Source organism: Zootoca vivipara, chromosome 6 (assembly GCF_963506605.1).
Source record: "Zootoca vivipara chromosome 6, rZooViv1.1, whole genome shotgun sequence".
Lineage (NCBI taxonomy): Eukaryota > Metazoa > Chordata > Lepidosauria > Squamata > Lacertidae > Zootoca > Zootoca vivipara.
This window is the reverse complement of record NC_083281.1, coordinates 92922349-92947664: the sequence shown is the minus strand read 5'-3', so window position 1 is coordinate 92947664 and position 25316 is coordinate 92922349. Positions and strand designations below refer to the sequence as shown.

Here is a 25316-nt window from a genome sequence, read left to right as displayed (position 1 = left end):
GAGTGGCTGGGGAAACCCAGCCAGATGGACAGGGTACAAATAATAAATTGATGATGATAAGCTGCTTTGAGCTCAATATTTGTTGTTGGAAAAGCAGAATGCAACTCAAGAATGGGAGCAGGTGTCTAAGATGCAGGAATGCTCTTTCTGCTCTCCAGGGTGGTGGATAATTTTGAGCACCACCCTTTCAAAAAATTGTGCTTTCCTTCCTTCTGGTTATCTTTAAACCAGACTAGAGGGCCTGTCCTCCTCTGACAGATCTTCAGACTGAGGCCCATCCTCTGCAAAGCAGGGCCCATGGCTAGCCTAATTGGGACCAACCAAAATGTCACTGAACAATGAGCACCGGATATGTCCTTCATCCAGTACATAACTAATACTATGGAATTCACTTCCAGAACAGTTGGCAGTAGCTCCCACCCTAGCTGTGATAGGTGACAGATTCATGGAGGATACAGCTATTATTTATTTAGAATACAGCATTTATATTCTGCTCCATAGCCCCAAGAGGCTCTCACTGCAGCTTACAAAAGTTTTGCACACGACAATTAAATTTGAGGGTAGTATCAGGAGCAGATACTCCACCCACACGACATAATAATACAGTATATGTGAAATATCAACTCCAATAGATCAATGCAAATGAGACACCTGTTATGTAATTAATAGAAGGCAAAATAACAAAAAAAACCCCACCCAAGATTAGAAATTTCCCAAACCTGGTACAGTAACCCCTCATTTTACACACATTTGACCTGCACAATTTCAGCCAAACATGGTTGAAGGTGAGCTTGTTGAAACAGCAACAATTCAATTGGACAACTCAAGTCTGAAGCAAGGCAGAAAGTTTAAAAGCCTTTTTTGCGCCAGATTCATTTGGGGTTACCAGGTGTGCAAAGAGCTTTTTAAAAAATCACGTCCTATACATGATGTTGATGAATGTACATGATCCTTAGAACCAAACCCATGCATAAAACAAGGGATTACTGTATCATTATAGGGTAGCACTGGTTCCAGACCCACACAGCGGGTCCAGACCCACACAGCTTTAGTTACATATGAAAACACATTATGATTGGTACAAATGACAGCATCCCTATAGGACTGGACCACCCAGGAAGAGTTCCCAGGTTATGGAGAAAGCAGCAACTAGTTAATTGAATCGGGTTACAAACTGGAGTCGAACTGATTTATGAGGCAGAAATCCATTTTGAAAGGACCAAGTCCATTTCCCTCTTGGGAGGGTCATGTCAAGAGCAGGGGAAAGTAATCTTTATCTAACACAAACTTTGAGGTCAGTTTGCTAACGTTTGTGGAAGCAGCTTCTGCATTAAGGAGCCCTATAACTCCCAAACATGACTTTAATAAGAGACATTTCAGGAGACCAGCCAATAAGTGCTTCTTATCAATTATGAATTCATTTAACGGCTGGAATGGCTACATCTTGCTGGTAAGCAATCACAAAATGAAAACTACACAGCATTGGTGTAATGTGGTACAAAGTAGTCCTGCCCTGGAACCACAGAGTGAAGGTGAGTAATAAATAAACAATAATAACAATGTAAGCTGTTGGGTCTCATCTGCTGGCTAAATCACAAGGCAATAATTCATTTATGTTCATTAGTATGAGACTGTGTCCTCCTCGGCTGTTAGGTTTCCATCAACAGAGTTTTCAATGGTGCCTTCTGTCAATTTTATATCGTCCTTGCTGCTGTGGATAATGAGGACGCTGCACTGGAAAATGAGGCCCCGCATGTCCTTGCAACTGTTGCTGGTAAGATGAATAGTGTAGCCCCTGGCTGGACCTAACAGGGTAATCCAATCCTTGCTGAGTGATGTCAGCTGTAGGGAGGTACTGAGGATGGTAAACAGGCTGACCACTGTCATAACAGTTGATGAGGTTTCTGTGACTGGTATGATAGGGTTTTCTGAAAGAGAAAGCACCAAATTTCAGAGCAGAGCCAAGTGGTATTGAAAAGCCTGCACCACAACACTCCAGCTCATGCTGTAATCGGAGCCTTCTAAGTCTGCTTCTTAAAACTTACACTACTGAGAGAGTACGGTATGTTTCACCAGCTGAGCTGAGTGCAGTACACCAGGGCAGAGAGATTGGAGCAACACTAAAACAGACAAGCTTTCAGCTGCAATTCTGAGTCTGGTACAGGCAGTTGCTTTACCAACCAATGCTGAGGGGAAAGAAAAGCCAGTTTGCTAGTCTTAAAGGTGTCACAAGACTGTTGCTTTTGGTTCAAAAGGCTAAGATGGCCACCCTCTGGAACCAGCTGGTAAGAGGAGGTCCTCATTGTCAGTGATCAATTTCAGATGTCTTTACCCCAGAACAAAACCATTCCTCCACACCAGGCACCCCCAAACTGCGGCCCTCCAGATGTTTTGGCCTACAACTCCCATGATCCCTAGCTAACAGGACCAGTGGTCAGGGAAGATGGGAATTGTAGTCCAAAACAGCTGGAGGGCCGAAGTTTGGGGATGCCTGCTCCACACTGTCCATTAACTGCCTCAGGGAAAACTATACATGCGCAAATAAAGTACTGCAGCTTGTAGGAAAGGAGCCAATTCATTACTCCCTGCCTACTTTATTTAGGCAAAAAGTATCTACTGTTAGTGCAGCAGCTCAGTTTTCATACCTTGCAGTACTTTGCATTTCTTTTAACTAGCATAGCACATATAAAATTGGGTCCAGTTGATACACTGCCATTAACAATTGAGAAGTAGACCAGACAGCAATTTAGGCAAGGTTAAGTGTATTCTGGGCATTCCAAAATTCTACAACACAAGGACAAAATCCAGCATTTCATGTAGATACATATTCCAGGAAACCCATCTTTTAGAAACAGCTTATACAAATTAAGCTGACATATTCCAATTTTATTTGCATGCTTTATTCCGAGGATAGAAATGTAATTTTTTTGTCCTGCAGAACATGAACTGCCCTTGACTAGACACAATATGTGTTCAGAAGTTCCCTGGAACCCCCACTTTCTTACCTCTGTGGGTTTTGTCCACCCCTTCCTCTCCTTGGTGGGAAGTGCCTGTAAAAGAAAGAATGAGAAAGACTGCAAGAACGGTATGGTTCAAGTGCCTAAGCCTAAGAGCAAAGTTGCTTTTTGCATTCCTCCAAGGCAACCCTGGCTTTAACCCATATTACTTAGGAGCTGAAGAGATGGCAGCTCATCAAGGGTAGCCTTTGTACTATGTAAATGGCAGGATTCAATCATTTCCCTCAACAGTAGCAGGGTGTCCTTATGCTACGCATAAAGTTCTATTTTCACTTGGCCATACTGGATGTCTAGAAAGCAATAAATGAGACCTTGGTGTTTCCAGTGGGAACTGCTGCAAATGTCGCTGACTGTATGTAGTTGCTTGAAGTCCAGGATTTCCAACAGGGCCATAGTACCCGTTCATCCAACCACGTCCTGAAGCAGCCATATGATGATTCCTTTAAAAAGTGTTTTTTAATGTTAGTAGTTAGGAAAAGTACTGTTTTCATAGGGGTATATTCTTATTATTTATTAAATGTCTATACTGCCCTTTACACCAAAGATCACAATATAAAAACACAAAAATATGTATCATAGTAACAAACAAAAACAATACATCCAAATACACAGTTTAAAAGGCCATAGTTTGTTTAATTAGCCAAAGGCTTGGGAGAAGAGGAATGTTTTTGCCTGGTGCCTAAATATATGTAACAAAGGTGTCAGATGAGCCACCACAGAAAAGGCCCTTTCTCATATTCCCTCCCTCCCTCCCAATTTCTCATGGAGGAGGCACATGAAGAAGGGACTCAGATGATGATTGCAGTGTGTGGGGTCTGTTCATATGGGGAGAGGCAGTCATTGTGGTCCTGTTTATTTATACCGGTAGGTTGCTATTTCACAGAAAATACATCGAAGCGGTTTACAACAAAAATACATGAAACCACAGTGAAGAAACATATTGGCAAGCTGACGTCTCATTTGGCTTCCTCTTACAATGGAGTTGGTTCATATGGGGAGGGAAGAACCCTTGGAGTAGCCATTAAGATATTTCCATTGGAAGTTGTGAGGCTACAAGTGGGACCTGCCACACGTGTAGCAGTGTGGTGTGCTTATGTTCTTCTAGCCAGACTTCATTCGGGATATTCCATTCCACTTCTATTCCTCACTCAGCTTTCTGCCCCTGAGGATGCTCAGTCTTCACTGGGCTGTTTTGAGCCATCTGCCTTCTAAAGGTTTTCTGCATTTCTGCAATTCCTGGGGTTCTCCCATACATGTGAATACTTTAGCTGCTCGTGTGGACAGGGTCAATTTGACTATTTTAAGCACTGGCATGACTTTACTAGCACACAGGGCTATTTGTGGTGTAAAGTTCTGAAAAAGGGATCTCTAAAACATTTATGGGAAACAAGAAATGCTTTCAAACAGGTTTCCAACTGCCCCTTTAGGGGACATAGGGGACACTGTGGCCTAAACCACCAAGCCTCTTGGGCTTGCTGATTGTAAGGTTGGCAGTTTGAGTCTGTACGACAGGGTGAGCTCCTGTAGCTTTGTCCCAGCTCCTGCCAACCCAGCAGTTTGAAAGCATGCCAGTGCAAGTAGATTTATAGGTAGCTCTGCTGCGGGAAGGTAAATGGTGTTTCCATGGTTCTGGCACATGTCATGGTGTCCTATTTCGCCAGAAGCAGTTTAGTCATGTTGGCCACATGACCCGGAAAAGCTGCCTGTGGAGAAACGCCAGCTCCCTTGGTTTGAAAGTGCAAATGAGCAGTGTACCCCATAGTTGAATCTGACCGGACTTAACCCTCCAGGGGTCCTTTACCTTTACCTTTTTACCCTGTTTCCTTTATTTAGAAACCTAAAATCCTCCCTTTCATCGTAAGCCCGCAGGGTGGATTACAGTACCTAAAAATAGCTAGTGTCAAAGACAGTAAAACATCAACAATCCCCAGTGTTAGAAGGCCTTCAGATGACATTCTCAGTATGGCCTTCTGGGATTGGGAAGGTTTTTAAGGGGTGTGTCCTCCTTTCCTCTGCCCATTACAAATGTGTCCCTTTTGACTTCCTCTGCCGCACACTGTATCTGTTCTCTAGTAAACTCCTCTGTTACAAATACCTGCCCTGTGTCTGTGGCACAAGACAAGAGGAATTGTTGATTTGCCAGGGGATCCAAACTCAGGCCCTGTAGGGCTTTTGATTTGAGGGTCCTACAACCCCAGTAGTTTCCTGAACAAGTATTCTGCTCATTTAAATGGCAAAATTAGATGGCAAAATTAGTGGCAGATGCTACAACAGAACCTTTTTCTGCAACTAATTCCTGCTTCTTCCAAGCAAAAGCAATATTTAAATAAAGCAAGAGGAACAGAAAAAACGACTTGCCTTCTGCCAGATCCTCCCCTAAGGGCTTCAATGTAGTTCTTCCTTTCTATTGAGTGCCCTCTGCACCTGTTAAACACTAAGGGAGAAAACAAGGTTTACAGTGCAATTCTATGCACATTTGCTTTGAAGTAAGCCCCATCACACACAGGATTTGGTGGCAACAGTTATTTCTATAAAAAAGACCCCATTCCTCCCATCAAGTCACTTTAACCAGAAGCAGCACCACATCAGGCTATTACTTGCCAATATTCAAATACTTGAAGAGCGTTCCCACATACACAAAGGCTGTGACTGTCAAAGCAGATTCCAGGGAGTCCAGTGATTCCCCAATGAAACAATCAATAGTAGTTGCAATGGAGTGCTGGGTCTGTGTTCTAGGTGCATTCTAGACTTGCTCAGGGCAATGGGACTCCCAAAAGACCTATCCAGCACTCTTATGTACCCAGGGAAATGTCCCTGAATCCTCAGCCAAGGGGAAATGCACACCAGTTCCTTGGTAGATGACTGGATTCGGAAATGGTTTCCTGAAAGCAGGATGCCTGAGAACTACTATATTATCGTAATTAATCCAACGATCAGATATCCCTATAGTACAGATTGGAAAATGCAGGTGGGCAGATGCACTGAGAAATGTGGCTTGCCTAAGGCCACTTTAAAAGTTTATGGCTGAAATGAAACTTGACTTTCCAGCTCACTTATGGCATCAGCTCTCAATCCATTTTTAATGGCACAATGCTCCCGTTCCAAGTGAAACAAGCAAAAAACAAAACAAAACAGGTCATATGAGAAGAGACCTATGGAAAACTTGGGAAGAGTGTATCAGTCCCTACCAGCATACAGTATCTGTTTAACTCAATGCAATATAAATTCTACATGTGTCCTTCTAGTAAAGTCTCAGTGTCAAGAGGAGAGCTGTGGGTATCTACTACAAAGCTCTAGTTTAACACAGAGTTATGTTGAACCCGTTTCCATCCTGAAGTTAATGAGGCAGCTTTGGGGTGTGGTGGAGGAAACAATCAAATGCTCCAACTCAACAAAAAAGGATGCAATGCTTACATTCTATTGCCATGTTTGGATCCATTCCTTCAACATCAATTAGGTACCTTAAGAGAACAGCAAGATTTTTAGCTATAGAAAAATGAGCATTCATAAGAACAGAAGTCAGTGATAGAAAGTTTGAAGGCAACAGGCGGTATGTAATTTCTTTAAAAACAACAAACCTGTATTTCTCTAGAATACTAGCATGCTAATACCCAAGATTACTGCCCTGCACTTTGGACCATCAGATAATAGAAGGGGGAAAGGCCCAGAATTGTCTATAAGAGAGTTATACCTACATACCCGAGAGTTGTATTATTCATCACTTCAGACTACATATCTGGTTTTTTTGTAAGATCTAAACCAACTATGTTGGTTTGATCACCCAAACAGCATGGTATTAGAGCATGCTAAGATTTAAAACTTTTCTTGATTATCTATGGATGCTAAATTTATAGAATTCAAACTTATTTCATTAGATTTATACCTGTTGTTCCTCTTGAAAGGAAGCTCAGGATAGCTAACAACATTCAAAATACAGCACATAATGGAACAGTTAAAACATCACTCAAAACAGAAATAAATGACAGCAGTGTTTTAGGAACCTACACCATGCTGTCTGCTGTGTTCTATTTTAAAGTAAAAGCCATGAGTCGTAGTCAATTATCTTTTACTACACCCACTGAAATTAATAGACCTAAGTTAGCCATGGCCATTAATTTCAGGGAACCAGGCAGAGGGCCTTCTTGGTAGTGGCACCTGCCCTGTGGAAAGCCCTCCCATCAGATGTCAAAGGAATAAGCAACAATCTTACTTTTAAAAGACATCTGAAGGCAGCCCTGTTTAGGGAAGTTTTTAAGGTTTAATGCTGCACAGTATTGTGTTTTCAATATCCGGTTGGGAGCCACCCAGAGTGGCTGGGGAGGCCCAGCCAGATGTGCGGGGTATAAATAATTAAATATTTTACTCTAAGTAAAAGTTAATTTAATCCCCTCTCATAATTATTCTGAAGGAGTGTATTAATACAGCTTTGGATGAAGGGTATTCTGAATCTATGTTTTGGGGTCAGCTGGGAAGTCTCCATGGTCTCCTGGGCGGCTTTAAAAAAACCTTAAAATTGAGATAAACCCTGTTGGATAACAGTGACAGACTGGCTAAATCCACAAAACCATTCTAAGAAAATTTCTCCAACCTTTTTAAACTCAGAACATACCTTTAATTCCAAGCTGCAACTTAGGGCCCATATTTTATATTTATCAAATTTGCCTATGGTCATCTCTCCTTTCTCTTCTTAAAACTATTAAAACTACATGGAAATAATCAGACTGCTGACATGACCCATCTTTGGTCAAGCTATGATCCAGCTTCACGTCACAGCCCACCAGTTTAACCGACTAATGCATGGAAGACAGCCCTTTTATATAAACATGTAAACAAATGAACACTTCCATCCAGGAAGATTTATTGAATTTACACTGAAGCAAGAATCCTTGTGGCAGATACTCAATTATTCATTTTTATAACGAGTTCCAACTATCAAACTAGACTGCTGACCTGGATTTGTTTCAAGAGCAACTTACCTGCAAACAAGGTAACCAGTTCGATTCAAACCATGTGTGCAGTGAACTCCAATAAGCTTGTCTAGGGAAATTGGAAGCACAAACTGGTTTAACAAAGGCTCAGTTGCAGAGGCAACTTTATTCTTCATCAAGTTGCTTGTCAGGTACTGTCTGACATTTGCCACAATTGTTTGGAGATAATGATATTTATAGTCAAGTGTTAGATGAAACATTAATCTCTGCACTGCACAAACATAGTTATACATAAAGGTAAAGGGACCCCTGACCACTAGGTCCAGTCGTGACCGACTCTGAAAAAGCAAATTCATGTAAAGTTCTGCCATGCATCAGAAGGTAGAAAGAGTACCCTAGTGCTTCCATTCAAAAAGAGCAGGAACTTAGCTTTCAGGTTGGCTGCCAAGGGTAGATTGGCATGTTTCAAGAAGAGAACAATTCCTCTCCTCTCCCCTCCTTCCTCCCTTTCCCAATAATCACCTTTAAACTGCAAGCTGGTGGGGGCAGGAACCTGCCTGCTTCCACCATGTACATTTCCACCATGGCATGGTTCTGCCAGCCAACCAGCTAAAGCATCTATCCAACTAAAATAAAAAAGAAATGCCACACAATCGCTAATGGCTACCTTCATAACTGCTCTGCTGTCTTAGATAAATCCAGTTTCAACCCATCAGATCATGCTCACCATTATGTTGATTCTCCATTAGGAACTTTTTAACAGCGCTTTTAAATTCAAACACTGTCTCATTATTTGGTACTTCATGGCCAACAGTTAAAATTTTACAGTACTGCATCGTGCCTAGGAGCTCCTGCAAGGACATATGAAACACAAATAGCTGCAATGAACACCAAACAAGCCAACCACACAGTACTATTCCCGGGTTTAAATGCAGAGATTATTATTTTTTTAATGCAGCGCACATCTCCATACTTTCAGCACTCACTTTCTTCCTAGGCAGCTCAGAATGGAATCCCATCACCCACCTAGTCTGACTGAATACTCAAGCCAGCAAACCTGTTAGAAATTCTCCCTGGGTCACAAAAGGAATTCACCCTTTAAATACTCCTTCTGTAGCCTTGCCCACTACCCTAAAACAGGGGTGAGGAATCTTTTTGGCCCAGTAGGTCAGATCTTTATCACTCCCTTCCTCATGGGCCACCTTTGACAAGTGGGTGATTAACCCAGATGTCAAAATTAACCCACAGGGGTGAGGTGAGATTGTGACCAACCAGAACAGAGCTTGATTCTCCTTTTTGCAGGATGTTGCGTATGACATCAGGTGTGGGATAGGCGGGTGTGGTTTTAGGCAAACAGTGCAGTAAACCAAATTTAGTCCACGGGCTGCAGGTTTGCCAGACCTGCCCTAAAGCCATCCACCATCTTATGTAGGTCAGTTACTGGATCATGCAGTGTTCTTGCAGGTCTGGAGACCATGATGCAAAGTCACATGATACTCCTATAGCCTATAGGTCAGCTGTTCACATGACCGTATCATATAAATATAACCAAAACCAACGTGCTTTTTATAGCTTCCTAGAAAACAGCTATGGCTATGATAGATTATAAACCCCACCCCACTTTTCAGGCAGAAAACTCAGCCTGTTGTGATGGTGCTTGTAGAGGAATGAAAATCAGAGGAATACTTCCACCCATCTTGACAAAAAAAACCCCAGAGTGTCATATATACTTGACATCTAAGCCCCTAAATACATACCACATTTTAAAAAGTCCACATGGCACTGTTTACAGCTACTGCATGCTGAAAAGGAACTTTAATCCATTTCTTCAAAGTTTCATTTCAGTTCTTAGCAGGACAATTTTTCAACAAACAAGATTCTAGTGCTAACAATTAATTCCACATTGAGAAAGCTACCAAAGACAGTATCTACCCCAGGGGTCAGCAAACTTTTTCAGTAGGGAGCCTGTCCACTGTCCCTCAGACCTTGTGGGGGGCCGGACTATATTTTATTTAAAAAATTGAATGAATTCCTATGCCCCACAAATAACCCAGAGATGCATATTAAATAAAAGGACACATTCTACTCATGTAAAAACACCAGGCAGGCCCCATAAATAACCCAGAGATGCATTTTAAATAAAAGGACACATTCTACTCATGTAAAAACATGCTGATTACCGGACCGTCCGCGGGCCGGATTTAGAAGGCAATTGGGCCGCATCCGGCCCCCGGGCCTTAGTTTGGGGACCCCTGATCTGACCCTTTCACATAAGTTTGGGAAACTGAACTTACCTCTGGCTCATAATAGCGGGTGGTGTATGTTAAGTCAATGACCAAGCCAAGTTCTTCTTTCTGTTCTGTAACCTGATTAATAAGGTCTAATGGAGAAAAACGTTCATTTGGAGCAAGTTTCCAATCAAAAGTCTGAAAAGAAAGTAGAGTATTCAACCAACAGTTATAGGTTGCTGTTAAACTCTAAGGGTAGTGTCTAACAAAGTAGCACAAGGATTTCAGTTTGCATAATGAATTTTCCATTGCACAGGCAGAAATCCTTGCACAAATGGAACTTCACTGGATGCTGCATCTAGACCCCCCTGACAAGCATCCAAAGGAGAGTACAACTGTATTTGGATAGTCTTGTATTGCTTACGTTTACCACACATAGTATTAAAGATATTTCAGCAGTCTAAGACACTCAAAATCTTACACTGGACTAAAATTACCAGAAATAATGGTACAGTAATCATAATATCTTGTGACCTGGTGTGTGTGTGTGTGTGTGTTTTACAGTTTTAGGCCAGTCATAAGAAGTGGGATAGATTGAGGGCACTAGGAGAAGGGGACGGCAGAGGATGCGATGGTTGGACAGTGTTCTCGAAGCTACGAATATGAGTTTGTCCAAACTGTGGGAAACAGTGGAAGACAGGAGTGCTGGCATCCATGGGATCACAAAGAGTCAGACACGACTAAACAACAACAAGAAGAACTGGGATGTTTAACTGCAGTTGGGAACTGGCAAGACTAGATAAGCTAAATTAGACTACAGTGGTGCCTCGCTAGACGAATGCCCTGTAAGACGAATTTTCCGCTATATGAATAGGTTTTGCGATTGGAGGTTGCCTCGCAAGACGATGAGGATTTTTATGGCTGCTGCTTCGTCTTGCAAAGTGTGGCCATAAAAACCTCCGATCGCAAAACCTAGCGAAAGGGGCATTTGTCTAGCAAAAGGGGAACCAGCTGTAGCAAGGAAAGAAGGCAAAGGGAGATCAGCTGAGAGGCGCTGACAGCTGTCAGTGCCTCACAGCTGATCTTCCTTTACCTTATTCCTGCGCTGCAGCTGATTCCCCTTTGTGTTCCGCTGGTCTCTGCCGGTGAGGGGCAACTGGCAGAGACCAGCGGAACATAAAGAGCTGTAGCGCGGGAAGAAAGGGGGGGGAGATGTGGAGGAACGGATCCGTTCCCCCACTTCTCCCCCCACCGCCACACCATGGACACCTGGGAGCATAGGACGGGGCTTCGGAGAAGCGCCGCGCCTTTCTGAAGCCCCATCCGATGTCGGCTTTGTGCCGGGCAGCGGCGGGAGAAGCGGTTTTATTGATTTCTGCCCAAACACTGCTGCCGACTGCACTATTCCAGATATGCCTGGGGAAATCTGGACGTATGCCAAGCCTATATCAAATGATCACTGGATCAAGTTAACCAATTCTGCTGAATTTATTAAACTAAATAGTTTTAATTGATTTTGAATGAATGTGCAATTAATTGTCACTGTCTTGAAATTTATTCGAACAGTTCCTATTTTCCTTGGTGGGTTGTGCAAACCTCTGTCCAGAATATTGCTTTTTATAGGCTATGGGGAACTGTGGATGTTTATGGAACTAAGGGAATAATGGCCCAAAAATATTTGGGAACCACTGCTATACACTAAACTTTGCTCAGATGAAAACATGAGATCTGGAATTTGGACTAAAGCACAATGCAAACAGATCAAGAGCAGCCTTAAAAGTAAAGGGACCCCTGACCATTAGGTCCAGTCGCGGATGACTCTGGGGTTGCGGCACACATCTTGCTTGATTGGCCGAGGGAGCTGGTGTACAGCTTCCGGGTCATGTGGCCAGAATGACGAAGCCGCTTCTGGCAAACCAGAGCAGCACATGGAAACGCCGTTTACCTTCCCGCTGTAGCACTTTGACTGCTAGGTTGGCAGGAGCTGGGACCGAACAATGGGAGCTCACCCCATCATGGGGATTTGAACCGCCGACCTTCTAATTGGCAAGCCCTAGGCTCTGTGGTTTAACCCACAGCACCACTCGCGTCCCATAAGAGCAACCTTACATTTACATAACACATAGAACCACCCAAAAAAACTGCACGCCATACCTACCTTCTTAAGTGGAACTTTAAAAGCAATAAAGCGTGTTCCAGGTATTCTCTTTCCAAGAGGTATGTAATGAGTCCATCTAGAAGAGAGACCTTACACTTAAAAGTGAAATGAAATGAAATTCACTGCTTCTGCATAAATATGATGGGGACAGCAGTGAGGGAGACACAATTCAACAGGTAACTTTTTTTTCGTAACATTAAAACACCATTGACACTAACAGCATCTAAATGACAGCTATACATGCAAAAGCTATATCCCAATCTATTCCTCTGTAAGACAACCATAAAATACACCCTAGGATGGAGGAGAGATAATGCAAGTTTGACCCTCAAAAACAGGTCAACAGAACCCCTGTGCAAAATGAGGATTACCTGTATGCAGGTCCTGGGCTGCCAAGATGACAAGGCTCACTGGTGTGTTCCAGAGGAAAACACAGCTATGTGTTTTTGTGTTTTTATACTGTCAACTGCCCTGTGATCTTCAGATGATGGGCAGTATATAAATTTAATAATAACAATAACAACGTACCCCTATGAAAGCAATACTTTTCCTAATTACTAACGTTTAAAAAAATTTTTTTTAAAGGAATCATTATGTGGCTGCTTTGGGGTGTGATTGGATGAAATGACATTATGGCACTGATGGGAAATAACAGTCCTGTTTATGAACGATTCAGTTTATGAACTCTGCAAAACTGGAAGTAGTGTCCTGGTTTGTGAACTTTACCTTGGTCTAAGAACGGAATCCGAATGGTGGAAGGGTACCGGCAGTGGGAGACCACAGTAGGGAAAGCATGCCTTGGTTTAAGAACGGACTTCCGGAACGGATTAAGTTCATAAACCGAGCCACCACTGTAGTCAACATTTGCAAAATTCCCGTTGGAAACACCAAGTTCTTGTTTTTTCTTTTTCGGTGCCCAGTATGGTCAAGTGACAATGGAACTTTATGGGCAGGATAGGGGCACTTTGCTACTGTTGGGAGAAATGGTTGAATCCTGCCATATATGTGGTTCAAAGGCCATACTAGATGAGGAAAACATTCCTCTTATCCTAGGCCTTTGGCTAATTAATCTATGGCCTTTTATATTGTGTGTGTTTGGGGGGGTAGTTATTGGTTTTGTTTCGTGTTATGTTCCTTGTTTCGTTATGTGTTTTTGTATAGTAAACCACCGTGTCATCCTCGGATAAAGAGCGGTATACAACATACACACATACAGTACACACATACAGTACATACAAGCTCCCACCCGAGGGGCTGACCAAGGAGGAAGAGGTTCACGCACCAGCTCCAACGCCTCACTATAAGGGAGCGCGGAAGGACCGGTCCGGGGGCTCCCCGTCCACCCCACCCCCCCGGCGAGGCAGGTACCGCTCACCTGTCCGGGACTTCGTTCTTACTCTTCTTCCCCATTGCTCCGAGGCCCCCAAACGTTTCGAGCTCCACGCCAAGCCACCCGCTACCGAGCCGGGAAGCTGCATCACTTCCGGTTTCCACGCAAAGCAACGACGAGCCCCGGCGCTCGAATGACGTCATCCCGCGGGCCGTCGAGCAGGGGACACCCTTCTCGACGCCCGCCTCCAGCAGCGGCCCCTGCAGGCTAGTTAGGAGAACTGCGCCTTTACCTCTCCGCCGGGAATCGCAATGTGTGAATGGTGTTGGTTCGCAGGACAGAGACGAAACGTCGCTTTCCCCTCACTGGTGTTATTTGGCTTCGAGAATCATCTTCCTCTCGAACTCGGTTCATCTGGGAAGGGGGTCCCTACCGAGTTAGGCCGAGAAAAAAGCAAAGGGAGGAGGGCTAAAGCAGCGGGCCTGCTTTCTGCTGCGTTTGGAAACCATGACGAAGAATGGTCGAGGGAGTTGGCACGTTTAGCCTGCAAAGGCTTTCATTGTCACATGGTGGAAGACGGAGCAAGCTAAACACTAGGAAGAACTTTCTGACGGTAAGCGCTGTTTGACAGTAGAAGGGACTCCCTCAGAATGTAGTGGACTTGCCTTCATGGGAGGTTTTTAAGCAGAGGTTGGATGGCCATATGTCAGGGATGCATTAGTTCAGATTCCGGCATTGCAGGGGGTTGGACTAGATGACCCTCGGGGTCCTTCCAATTCTACAATTCTATGATTCATGCCTTTCGCTGAACAAAACCAGCAGCAACAGTTGCGCCTGCAAATCTTAGTCCCTTCTTCACCAGGGGGGGCTAAGAGGCCGCCCGAGCTATGCGCGTTCGAGGTGCCTGGAATCGTCCTCCCTTCCCTGCCTCCCGACCAAAGGGAGGCTTCCCCTCACTCAGCGCGGGATCCATCGGCCGGGTTTTCCTTCTCTCCCGCCGCCCAGCCGCGGCCCGTCCCTTCCAAAGTGTCAAGGGAGGCTCCGGACAGGGGAGGGCGCCGCGCATGCGCAAATGCGCCCGAGGCCTGAGGCCTACCCTGGTTGGATTCTGGCGAGAGGTTCCGGGGCTTCGGGCCGGCGTTGAGCCCCCTTGCGTTCTTTCTCTGGCCGGAGGTGGGTGAGGAATAGCTGCTCCTTCTCTGGGTCCAGAAAGAGGTTCTGAAATCAAGCGCTCGTTTCTGACGGAAGCTCCAGATTTGGCGGGGGGAGGGGCAGAAGACTCTCTGGGCGCTTCGTACATGCTCAGGGGCTCTTTTTGCTGCAGCCCTTCGAACTTGGGTGCGCTTCTCGGCTGTTTCTGAGCGGCTTCAGTTGCCTTGGTCAGAGGTTGGAGTGAGCGGCGGGGTTATCCCATAATTTTTAGCTACAACCTGAGGTAGGTTAGGCTGAAAGCAAATTACTGGTCCCATATCATCCAATGAACTTGGAGATTTTAACCTGGGTCTCCCCAGCCTTAGCCTGATACTTTAACCCAGTGGTTCTTAACCTGATCTGGGCACAGGCCTCTTGGAGAATGTGGCAAAAGCCACAGACTCCCTCCCCAGAAATATGCACATAAACAGATGCACACAAAACTCTGCATGTGGTTTTTTTAATTGCGTCAGTTTTATGGTGTATAGTTTTGTGTCAATGTTTGTGACTGGTTCATAGGTCATTGAGATAATGCCTTGATTGGAGTAAATGAGCAAAATGGGGGCAAGACGAGGTTGGGCATTGGCTCTGTGGTAAAGGCCTTCTATGTGGCATGCACATTTTTGTTTTCGTTTGATGGCTGAACATGTGCTTAACACCGGGTTAGAAGCAGATTATTTCACACTGTTTACTTGTTGTTTATCCTTCCCTAGCAGCAAGAATGTGGAGCCGTAAGAGTTTATTGTGCCACTGCTAGTGGCAGAGACATACGATCTAGACATGTCTTACCGAGGCACTGAGCGAGACTTCCAAACCTCGGCACGGAGGATGGGGACCTCTCTGCTTTTCCAGTTGTCAGTCCATGAAAGAGAACTAGACCTGGTCTTCCTGGACCACAGCTATGCCAAGCCATGGAGCGCCCACCCTGATGCCAGCAATGCCCGTCCCACCCGTCTGCTGTTCGTCACTCCCAAGAGACACCAAGATAGCAACGCCATGTGAGTTTCACTTGTTTTCCTCTTATGTGAGAGTTACATAGGGATATTTTGTGTGCAGGTATCTGTAATTGCATTATTTGCCCCCCTTCTTCTTGAGGCTTTGCATGTGCTTCTTTCAAACTAAGCTGAAAGGTTGAGCAGTGGCATCAACACTTATGCTGGACCAGGAGATGGGGCAAAGCTCAGTACAGTCGTACCTTGGTTTTCAAACAGCTTAGTTCCCAAACGTTTTGGTCGGAAGCAACTGTTCTGGTTTGCAAACTATTTTTGGAAAACGAATGTCCAATGGGGCTTCCACGGTTTCTGATTGGCTGCAGGAACTTCCTGCAGCCAATCAGAAGCCATGATTCGGTTTTCGATTGATTTGGAAGTTGAACAGACTTCTGGAATGGATTCTGTTCGACTTCTAAGTTACAACTGCAGTAGAAGGCCGGCTTTTGCCTGCCGAAGGGCCCAGGCACAAGGCTGGCCCATCCATGAGGTAGACTGAAGCAGCTGCCTTGGGTAGCAGAATCCAAGGGGCCTTGCCACTGAAGAAGTGAGGAGAAGAGGCTGTGGCAGCTTCTGAGTTCTAGTGAGATTTCGCTGGAAGCCACAGCTGCATAACACTGCTAAGCAAAGCTTTGGTAGAGACGGCAAGAGGGGTGCATAGTATGTACAGGGCAGCATGTACCTGAGGTGAAATGGGAAGGGCCACCCCTGGCAAGAAATAACCCACAACAGGCATCATCTCTAGGGAGTGCTGGGGAAGACTCCCCGTCTGAAATCCTGGAGATCCACTGTCAACCAATGTAGACAAAGCTGAGCTAGCAGGACTATTGTTCTGATTCAGCTTCCCATTTACCCCAGCTTACCCATTTATCCAGAGCTCTCTTTTTGCTCAATGTATTGCAGGTATGTATAGCTTTAATGGGGTGGGAAACGGAGGCTGATTGCTCTGTCTGTTTTCAGTGAGGCAGATGTTCCCATTGATGTGGAAACAGTGACACCCACACCTGTGCCACTCTACGACAACCAGAAGGCCCGCACTGTGATGAATGAGTGTGAGCGCCATGTGATATTTGCCCGCACAGACACTGATACGCCACCTCCACCTGATGACTGGGAGGAGCATATGAACAGGTAATAAATTGGGGAGTGGACAGAAGGTTGTTTTATGCACTGGTGGTGCCTGTTCTTTGGTGGTGCCATTTCCTTTTTTTGCTTTTTGAGCCTGGAGATAATTTGGGACCAGGCAGTGTTCAGGGTTCTGCAAATTGGCTTTAATTCCAAAATACTTGGGTAGTGAATGCAGATCATTGTTGCAAGATGTGTGTGTCGACATTTTGGGTTAGCAGTGGGCCGTGGGACAGTGCGTGTGTGTTTACCAAACATTTTTGCATTTGCTTAACTTGCATCTGCTTCATACAGGATGATTTCCTGCCTGGATATCACATCAATGAATGAAAACTGTGGTTTATTTAGATTGTGGTTCAGTCCTGGCTTGTTCTTGCCAACTGTAGTTATGCACATGCCACAGGAAACTCTGGTTAGTTTAAAAGCACAGGCTTCTGCTCTCCATTTTTGGCAGGCGAAATGGGAGAGGGTGCAGGGGAGTGGTCAAGTCCAGGGCTCACAATTGCCCATTCTTGTAGCATCAAACCATGGTTTCCTCTTCCAACTGATCTAGGCCACACTTAGGAATCAGTACTCTTTGGGTGCCTCCAGCTGCAGTTTTGTTTAACAGGAGCAGGGGTTAGGAACCTCAGGCTCTGGGGGCTGAAGGTGGCCCTCCAAGCCTCTCTAGCTGCCCCTTGGGACTCCCCCAGGCCACACCCTCACTGGCCTACTGCATAACCTCCTTGGTGGCTTTTGCCTGGCTGAAATGTCTTTTTGAACTCTCACAATGTGTTTTGACTGCCTGGATTGAGAATAGAGAGGTGTGTTCAAATGTATCTAGAAACTGTCCTTTTCTACAAAAGTAACATTTATGTGAATTGCTCCACCTACGTTTGCTTGTACTTCTACCCATGATTTGCATGTGAGAATTCTGCCCTCAGGCTGACCTGGAAGGTGAACTGCTAAGTTGATTTTTTCCTTTGCAGATCTGGCTGGACAATAGCCCAGAATAAGCTGTTCAATAAAATCCTCAAAGCTTTACAATCTGACAGGCTGGCCCGGTTAGCCAATGAAGGGGTAAGAATAGCATTGCTCTTGCTCTGCCCACTTCTGAGCTTCTAGTCCCTCTGACAGGTTGGCTGTTTCATTAAATGTGTGTTGCCCTTTGCACTTCTGTGTTTTGTCCCATGAAGTCGGGAAGGTCTCATCTCTACTTTGACATCTGAGACATAGGCATTGTAACTCCAAGCTTTGTCACTGCTGCTTTGTTCTGCGTTCGGCACACTTTGTTATGCAACCTCACTTTGGGTCCTTCTCCTCTGTTTTCCAACAGGCTTGCAACGAACCAGTGCTCAGGAGGATAGCAGTGGACAAATGTGCCCGGCGTGTCCGTCAGGCTTTGGCAAGCATCAGTTGGGATACCAAGCTGATCCAGTGGCTTCACTCAACGCTGGTGGAAACCCTTAGTTTGCCTATGCTGGCTGCTTACCTAGATGCCCTGCAGACTCTTAAAGGAAAGGTGAATGAACATGTTGGGGAGGGGGTTTCCCCCCCAACACTTTTTAATCCTTCTTTCCATGTTTCTTATTTAGACAAAGCATTCTACTTAAAAGAAGGTGCCACTTCTCTTTTCCTTATAAATCAGCGGTTCCCAAACTCCCCCTCCCAACCACTTGAAATTTTCTGAAGGTCTTGGTGGACCACTTCATCCTTTTTCTGTCTGTTGGGGCTATTGTAATGTGCTGTGCTAGATGTTGCGTGGTTTTAAAACTGTATTTTTATTGCTTTTATTTCTTATAAGTTGTATTTTATTGTACAGTATGACTGCATTGTGTATGCAATTAATTTGCATAATTTCAACCTTGTGTGGTCGAAAGGCAGTAGGTTGAAATCCCACAAATTAATTGCACACAAAACTTGGCACAAAAAGAAGCCTTGCTTACAGGACTCTAGGATGCTTTCATAAGATGTCTTGGGGACTGGTAAGCAAAGTAGAGAGCTTGGAAGGTAAGCATGGTTCCATGGGGGAAGTTCCAGGAGTGTGGTTTGGGTATGCACATTTTTGCATGTACATCTCATCTGTGATACGTAACCCCCGTGAAAGTAACGATCATACTATACCACAATTTGAATTCCATATCATTCTAATTATAAATCAATGCTGACCTTTCAGGTTACTGCTACTTAAGTGCTAGGAAAAGAGTGAACACAAATCTCTCTCTCCTTTAAGATGCTGTAGGTTTGAATTTCTGTGTGTGTTTGTTTGGGAGTAATGCTCATGTATGAGCTACTCATGTATAAATCTCTCAGCTTTTATCCCTTATAAGGGAAGTGGAAGCTAGAGAGCCTTTTTGCTTCAGGAGGTCTCTAGTCATCATCATCCCCCGCCCCACTTTAGCAGCCCTTAACCATTGATGTCCTAATAATAGCGAACCAGCTTTAAGTCCAAATGTCTTCCTGGCACTACTGGTATGTGGAGTGAATGTCTGTGTTCTGGAGTTCCATCACATGTTTATCAATGTGTTTCAGATTCCCATCCTCATTGATCGGATGCTGTTGTCCTCAACTGCAAAGACAGGAGCGGCAGGAGCTGAGGCCCTCTCCCTCTTGCTGAAGCGTCCATGGGATCCAGCCATAGGTGTCCTTTCACATAACAAACCAGTAAGTGTATTGTGGGCCATCAGGAAAAGGAGGGGGTCCTGGGTTTTATTTCTGTGCTGTTGCTGTTTTTCATTTTTACAGGTGAAACTCAGAAAATTAGAATATTGTCGAAAAGTGCATTTATTTCAGTAATGCAACTTATTATTATTTATTTTTCTTTAAATTTTTACAAACACTTTCTTTTGGAAATTCCACAGTAATAAAACAAATAGTTACAATAAAACAAAAATAAACATCGCTATTACATTACATTAATTATATTCCATTTATAATTGACCTGCATAATGACAAATAATTACAAATACAACACATAAAGGCTTGACATATCTTGCTTTGCATGTCATGCATCTATCTCATATATTGGTTTCACCTTTTTTAAGTTGCATTACTGAAATAAATGCACTTTTTGACGATATTCTAATTTTCTGAGTTTCACCTGTATTTTAAGAGCAGGTTCACATGCAAACATGCCAGCTCCTGGAATGGAGCTATCAGCCACTTTTTCCCTTCCTGGTCCTTATTCTTGGCTACAGCTTGTGGTTAGTGAGGAGAGAGCTTAAGCCACAATACAAGGTTCAGACAACACATTAAGCCAAACCTTGGCTTAGATAATGAGATGAGCTGAAAGGGCACTCTGTTGCAGTGGGCTTTTGCCAGGAGACGGAAGAGAGCAGGTGCTGGAGGTGGCTGAGATCTAGCAGATAAGAGAGATAAGAATTGAGGTTTAAAAAGGCCATTGCTTGTTCCCCTCTGAATCAGTCAGTTGGGGGAGGGCAGCAGAGATATTTAGCTGCTAAACTGGGAAACGGCTGGTGGTTATAAAATCCCAAAGGCAGAATGCCTTCCCTTGGCTGAAGACAGCTTTGGTTGCCTTCCCTTGGCTGAAGACAGCTTTGGTTGTCAAGACTTAAACTGTTGATCAGTAGAGCAACCATGTTTGGAGACGTGGTTGTTGAAGGGGGTGGCGCCTCTTGGAGAAGCAGCTTTTTCTTTTTTTTAACCTCTTGGCTTTGTTTGTTTTCCCAAGAGCAAGTTGCCTGGTTCTCCTCTTATCCTGTTAGCATCTTCTGGACCCTCCAATTCAATGTTTCCTACTTCTCGGCGGCATCGGTTCTGGCAGTCACAACTCTCTTGCTTGGGAAAGGTTTGTGTCTCTTCACCACCCTGTTCTCATTCTCCTACAGCAGGCTATGTCCCCTCCCTCCCCACCCCCACCCCCGCTTTCAGTGCAATTGTAGGGACCCCACAGACTCCTGTAGACTCGCATTCCCTTCTTGGATTGGATTTAGATGGAAAGCAAGTGTAGAATAACCATTTGAGGGAGAGGGAGATCAGGCACACATGAAAGTGGAAGTACTGGGAAATACCCTGGGCAGGTAACAGGTAAATGGGGGACATTTCTGGGCTTCGTGTCAACAGTGTGATGCAGCAGCAAAAAATGCTAATGCAATTCTAGGCTGCATCAACAGAAGTATAGTATCCAGAACAAGGGAAGTAATAGTACCACTCTGTTCTGCCTTAGTAAGACCCCACCTTGAATACTATGCCCAGTTCTGGGCACCACAGTCTGAGAAGGATATTGAAAAGCTGGAATGTGCAGAAGGTGGTGGCCAAGATGATAAAGAGCCTGATGACAAGCATTTGAGGGAGTTGGCGTGTTTGGCCTGCAAAAGAGAAGACTGAGAGGAGATAGTCCTCTTCAGATATATCAAGGGCTGTCACTGTCTCATGGAAAATGGAGCAAGCTTGTTTTCTGCTGTTCCAGAGGGTAGGATCCGAAACAATGGCTTCAAATGACAAGAAAGAAAATTCAGACTTAACATTAGGAATAACTTTCTGATGGTAAGAACTCTTTTGACAGTGGACTGGACTTCCTAAGAAGGGGATGGACTGCTCTTCATTGGAGGTTTTTAAGCAGAGGTTGGATGGCCAATCTGTCATGGATTCTTTAGCCTTGGTTCCTGCATTGCAGGGGGTTGGACTAGATGACTTTTAGAGTCTCTTCCAATTCCACAGTTCTGTAGGGTATTTGTAATCCCACATCAGGCAAGAAATGTCTGTTATGGGGGGGGGGATTCAGCCCAACACCATATAAAAAGCTAGAACCATATTGAGGTGGAGTAAGACATTCCAGATATTTATAAACTCAACAGTTTGCAGAGTCCCAGATCTTTGTGTTTCCCCCCGCCAATGAAATTCGCAGATGTAACTTTTGGTTGCGTTATAAATTGGACTGTGATGGAATTGCTGTTTAATCTGCTTGTCTTTGCTTGTCTTGCAGGTGATCCCTGTTGCTACCCATTTAATGAATAACGGCAGTGGTGTTGGAGTGTTGCAATGCCTGGAGCACATGATCGGTGCTGTGAGAGGCAAAGTTACGGAGGTGGGTACAGGAGTAGCTAAATCCATGTAGTGCTGTTGAACTTCCCCCAAGCTTCTATAAATGCAAAACTTTTCACTTGGGTATATGTGGCTTCCAGTTTGGAAATTACTTAACTTTGAATTTCCCGTCTTCCCTTTCTTTTCCAGATCCACAACCATTTCTCTCACAAACCAGTAATCCTCATTGGCTGGAACACAGGAGCTCTGGTGGCCTGTCATGTATGTCGCTCTCTTGTCTTTACCTTCAGTGTTACTATACTAGTTTACTGCAGGAAAGCGCAGCAGTTTGGTACGTGCAGGATAAAATCCAGAAGGGAAACCAAGGCATAGGACCTGAAAGTATTCTGCTCCCCAGCTTTCCCCAACCCGATACCCTCCAGCTGCTTAGGACAACAACACAGATCAGCCCAGGGCACCACAGCTTGGTTGTCCTAGCAGAGAATCTTCATAGAATCAGAATTGTAGAGTTGGAAGGGTTTTGTTGTCAAGCTCACTGGTCGGTAATTACCTGGGTCTCCTTCCCCCTCCCCTTTTTGAAGATGGGGACAACAATTGCCTGCTTCCAGTCTGCAGGGACATCACCTGTTCTCCATGAATTCTCAAAGATCATAGACACAGGGTCTGAGATTACAACCACAAGCTCCTTTAGTACCCTTGGATGCAGCTCAAAACATCTGGAGAGCATCAGATTTGGGAAAGCTGTGTTACACCGTGTTAGCCTTAAGCTCCTCTAATGATGCAAGCTACACTTCCAGGGTTTCTTGGAAGAGGAACTAACTGTTAAACCACTCTGAGAATTGTAGTTCTGTGAGGAGAATAGGGGTCTCCTAACAACTCTCAGCATCCTTAACAAACCACAGTTCACAGGATTCTTTGGGGGCATGATAGTGCTTTAAATGTATAGTGCAGATATAAAGGCCTTAAAGATTCTAAGTGTACTGTACTGACTGCATTTTGGAAAGAGTGAGCACATGCATTAGGAAGGAAAAGTCTGGTTTTACTCTTTGTTGTACTTGAAAAGCAAATACAACTGTAACAGATTAGCCACAGAATCATCTTTCCTGACTACTGGACAGGGATTGCCAGTTGAGCTACATAGTCCTAGAGTAATAGAATTGTAGAGTTGGTTTGGACCCCGAGGGTCATCTAGTGCAACCCCCTGTAATGCAGGAATCTCAACTAATGTAGTTCATACATGGCAGGTGGCCATCCAACCTCTGCTTAAACACCTCCAGGGAAGGAGAGTCTACCACCTTCCGAGGGAGTCTTGGTTTGTGTCGTACCCTCCAGAGGAGGAGAAAACAAGCTCCATGTGGCAACCCTTGAGATATTTGAAGATGGCTATCATATCTCCTCTGTTTGTTTGTTTTTATTTACCAGGCTAAACATATCCTGTAGTAGTCATAGAATTATGACCCCTTTGCTTCCATGTCTAGGTTTCAGTGATGGAGGATGTCAGTGCTGTTGTGTGTCTTGGATTCCCTCTCTTAACTGTGGATGGGCCCAGAGGGGTAAGCATGAAATTGCTAAATTTGAAATTTTCAGCTAATAAGCTGGTTTTGTGGGACCCAGGTGGCGCTGTGGTTAAACCACTGAGCCTAGGGCTTGCTGATCAGAAGGTCGGCGGTTCGAATCCCTGTGACGGGGTGAGCTCCCGTTGCTTTGTCCCAGCTCCTGCCAACCTAGCAGTTCGAAAGCACGTCAAAATGCAAGTAGATAAATAGGAACCGCTACAGCGGGAAGGTAAACAGCGTTTCCATGTGCTGCTCTGGTTTGCCAGAAGCGGCTTTGTCATGCTGGCCACATGACCTGGAAGCTATATGCCGGCTCCCTCGGCCAATAATGCGAGATGAGCGCGCAACCCCAGAGTCGGTCACGACTGGACCTAATGGTCAGGGGTCCCTTTACCTTTACCTTTTTAAGCTGGTTTTATAGCATGGCGTGAGGAGTGGATTGCTTTTTGGCTACATTACCAACAACATACCAGGAATGCTTTGCATGTTGGTTCCCTACTTTAAAAATATGTAGCAGATATGAAGGCTGCTCTTACAATCTGCGCAGTAGCACCACCAGCAGCCAAGTGTCCCCTCCTTACCCCTTCTAAAACTAACAGATGTGTTGTTTTGTGCGACAGGATGTTGATGACCCACTTCTGGACATGAAGACTCCAGTTCTTTTTGTGATTGGTCAGAACTCCCTCCAGTGCAATAGTGAAGCCATGGAAGATTTCCGGGAGAAGCTTCGAGCTGAGAACAGCCTAGTCGTGGTTGGAGGAGCTGATGATAATCTGAGGTGTGTTCAGTCAGGGCGAGTTTATTGTTAGACCGTGAGGTTCTTTGTTAAAAAAAAGAACCTTGGTAGGGATATTGTACGTTGACCTGCAAAGTTAAAACTGCTTCCTGCTTAGAGGTTTTTAATCACTTTTGTAAACTGCTTTCAAGGGTTTTGGTTTTCCCCTCACAATCAAGCAGTGTATAAACTTTATTAAATAAATAAATAATGAATACAACTGTGGAACTTGCCCCCTCTCCAAGGAGTCAGTGATGGCCTTAAAAGTGGATTAGACAATTAATGGCGGAGAGGGCTGTCAGTTGCTACTAGCTATGATGGCTATGCTCTGCCTCCATAGTTGGAGGCAACAATACTTTTGAATACCTGTTCCTGGAAACCCAAAGTGGGGAGAATGAGCTTGTGCAAGTTTCCCTCAGGGATCTGGGTGGCCACACTGAGAAGAGGAGGCTGGACTAGGTGGGCCATTGGCCTGATCCAGCAGGTTCTTAGAATGGGACTGGGGAAGCTTTTTCAGCCCATGGACCACACTCTTTTCTGGGCCATCTTTGGGGGCTGTATGCCAGTTGGTGGACAGAGCCAGAGCAAGGAATGTAAATCTTACCTTTGCACAGTAGCCTATATGTACATATTCTATCCTTCATCCAGGCCAGCAGAAGGCATTATTGGAGTCCAAAGGTGCAAACTCTCAAGAAAGGTGCAAAGTAGGATCAGTAAGGGCTGTGGCCTGGGGAAAGAGTGTGATGGAAAGCTTTGAGTGCCCCATTCCCCCCCCAAAAAAGCCGGAGGTTTCCCCACCCCTGCTGCAGAGAAACTCAAACAAATCTTGATTCAGGAGTGTCAACAACAAGTGTGTGTGTGTGTGTGTGTGTGTGTGGAGGTAAGCCCTGTTGCTCATAATCAGTCACATGAAGTGGCGCATGCACACCACTTGAATGGCAATGCCCAGCAACTTTGGGTAGCCCACCCCTTCAGATATTCTGTGGGGGGGGGTCATAGGGACCTCGGCCCCTAGGAGTTGGCATGTATGCCTTGA

The 25316-nt window shown here is 44.8% G+C and overlaps 2 protein-coding genes across 8 annotated transcripts in view; one reads left to right on the top strand and one right to left on the bottom strand.

Moving 5' to 3' along the window:
• Positions 1–466: 466 nt before the first annotated feature.
• On the bottom strand, positions 467–13829 carry DUSP11 (dual specificity phosphatase 11). The gene is made up of 10 exons (XM_035118635.2): positions 13707–13829; positions 12332–12407; positions 10240–10371; positions 8673–8796; positions 7994–8054; positions 6432–6478; positions 5376–5451; positions 3329–3457; positions 3006–3050; positions 467–1928 (listed from the first exon to the last, which is right to left on the bottom strand). The coding sequence occupies exons 1-10, from the start codon at positions 13739–13741 to the stop codon at positions 1673–1675; spliced, it is 981 nt and encodes a 326-aa protein (XP_034974526.2). The 5' UTR covers positions 13742–13829; the 3' UTR covers positions 467–1672.
• Positions 13830–13936: 107 nt separating this feature from the next.
• Positions 13937–25316, top strand: part of KANSL3 (KAT8 regulatory NSL complex subunit 3) — a 33668-nt gene continuing 22288 nt past the window's right edge. The window contains exons 1-11 of one of the 7 annotated variants that reach the window (XM_035118641.2): positions 13937–14274; positions 15569–15850; positions 16802–16972; positions 17935–18025; positions 18282–18467; positions 19478–19609; positions 20637–20753; positions 21891–21992; positions 22139–22210; positions 23428–23502; positions 24126–24283. In XM_035118641.2, the coding sequence (XP_034974532.2) occupies positions 15633–15850; positions 16802–16972; positions 17935–18025; positions 18282–18467; positions 19478–19609; positions 20637–20753; positions 21891–21992; positions 22139–22210; positions 23428–23502; positions 24126–24283 (1322 nt within the window). In that variant the 5' untranslated portion in view covers positions 13937–14274; positions 15569–15632. The other 6 variants (XM_035118638.2, XM_035118639.2, XM_035118643.2 and 3 more) reach the window with 6 other exon arrangements.

Bases quoted from the DNA above. Each gene is read 5' to 3' on its own strand.
- DUSP11 (XM_035118635.2), bottom strand. From the start codon at position 13,741: ATGGGGAAGAAGAGTAAGAACGAAGTCCCGGACAG. The intron at 8,797-10,239 runs GTAAGTTCAGTT...ATGTCCTTGCAG, and splicing joins CCCGCTATTATGAGCCAGAG to GAGCTCCTAGGCACGATGCA. The intron at 8,055-8,672 runs GTGAGCATGATC...CAATTTCCCTAG, and splicing joins AATGGAGAATCAACATAATG to ACAAGCTTATTGGAGTTCAC.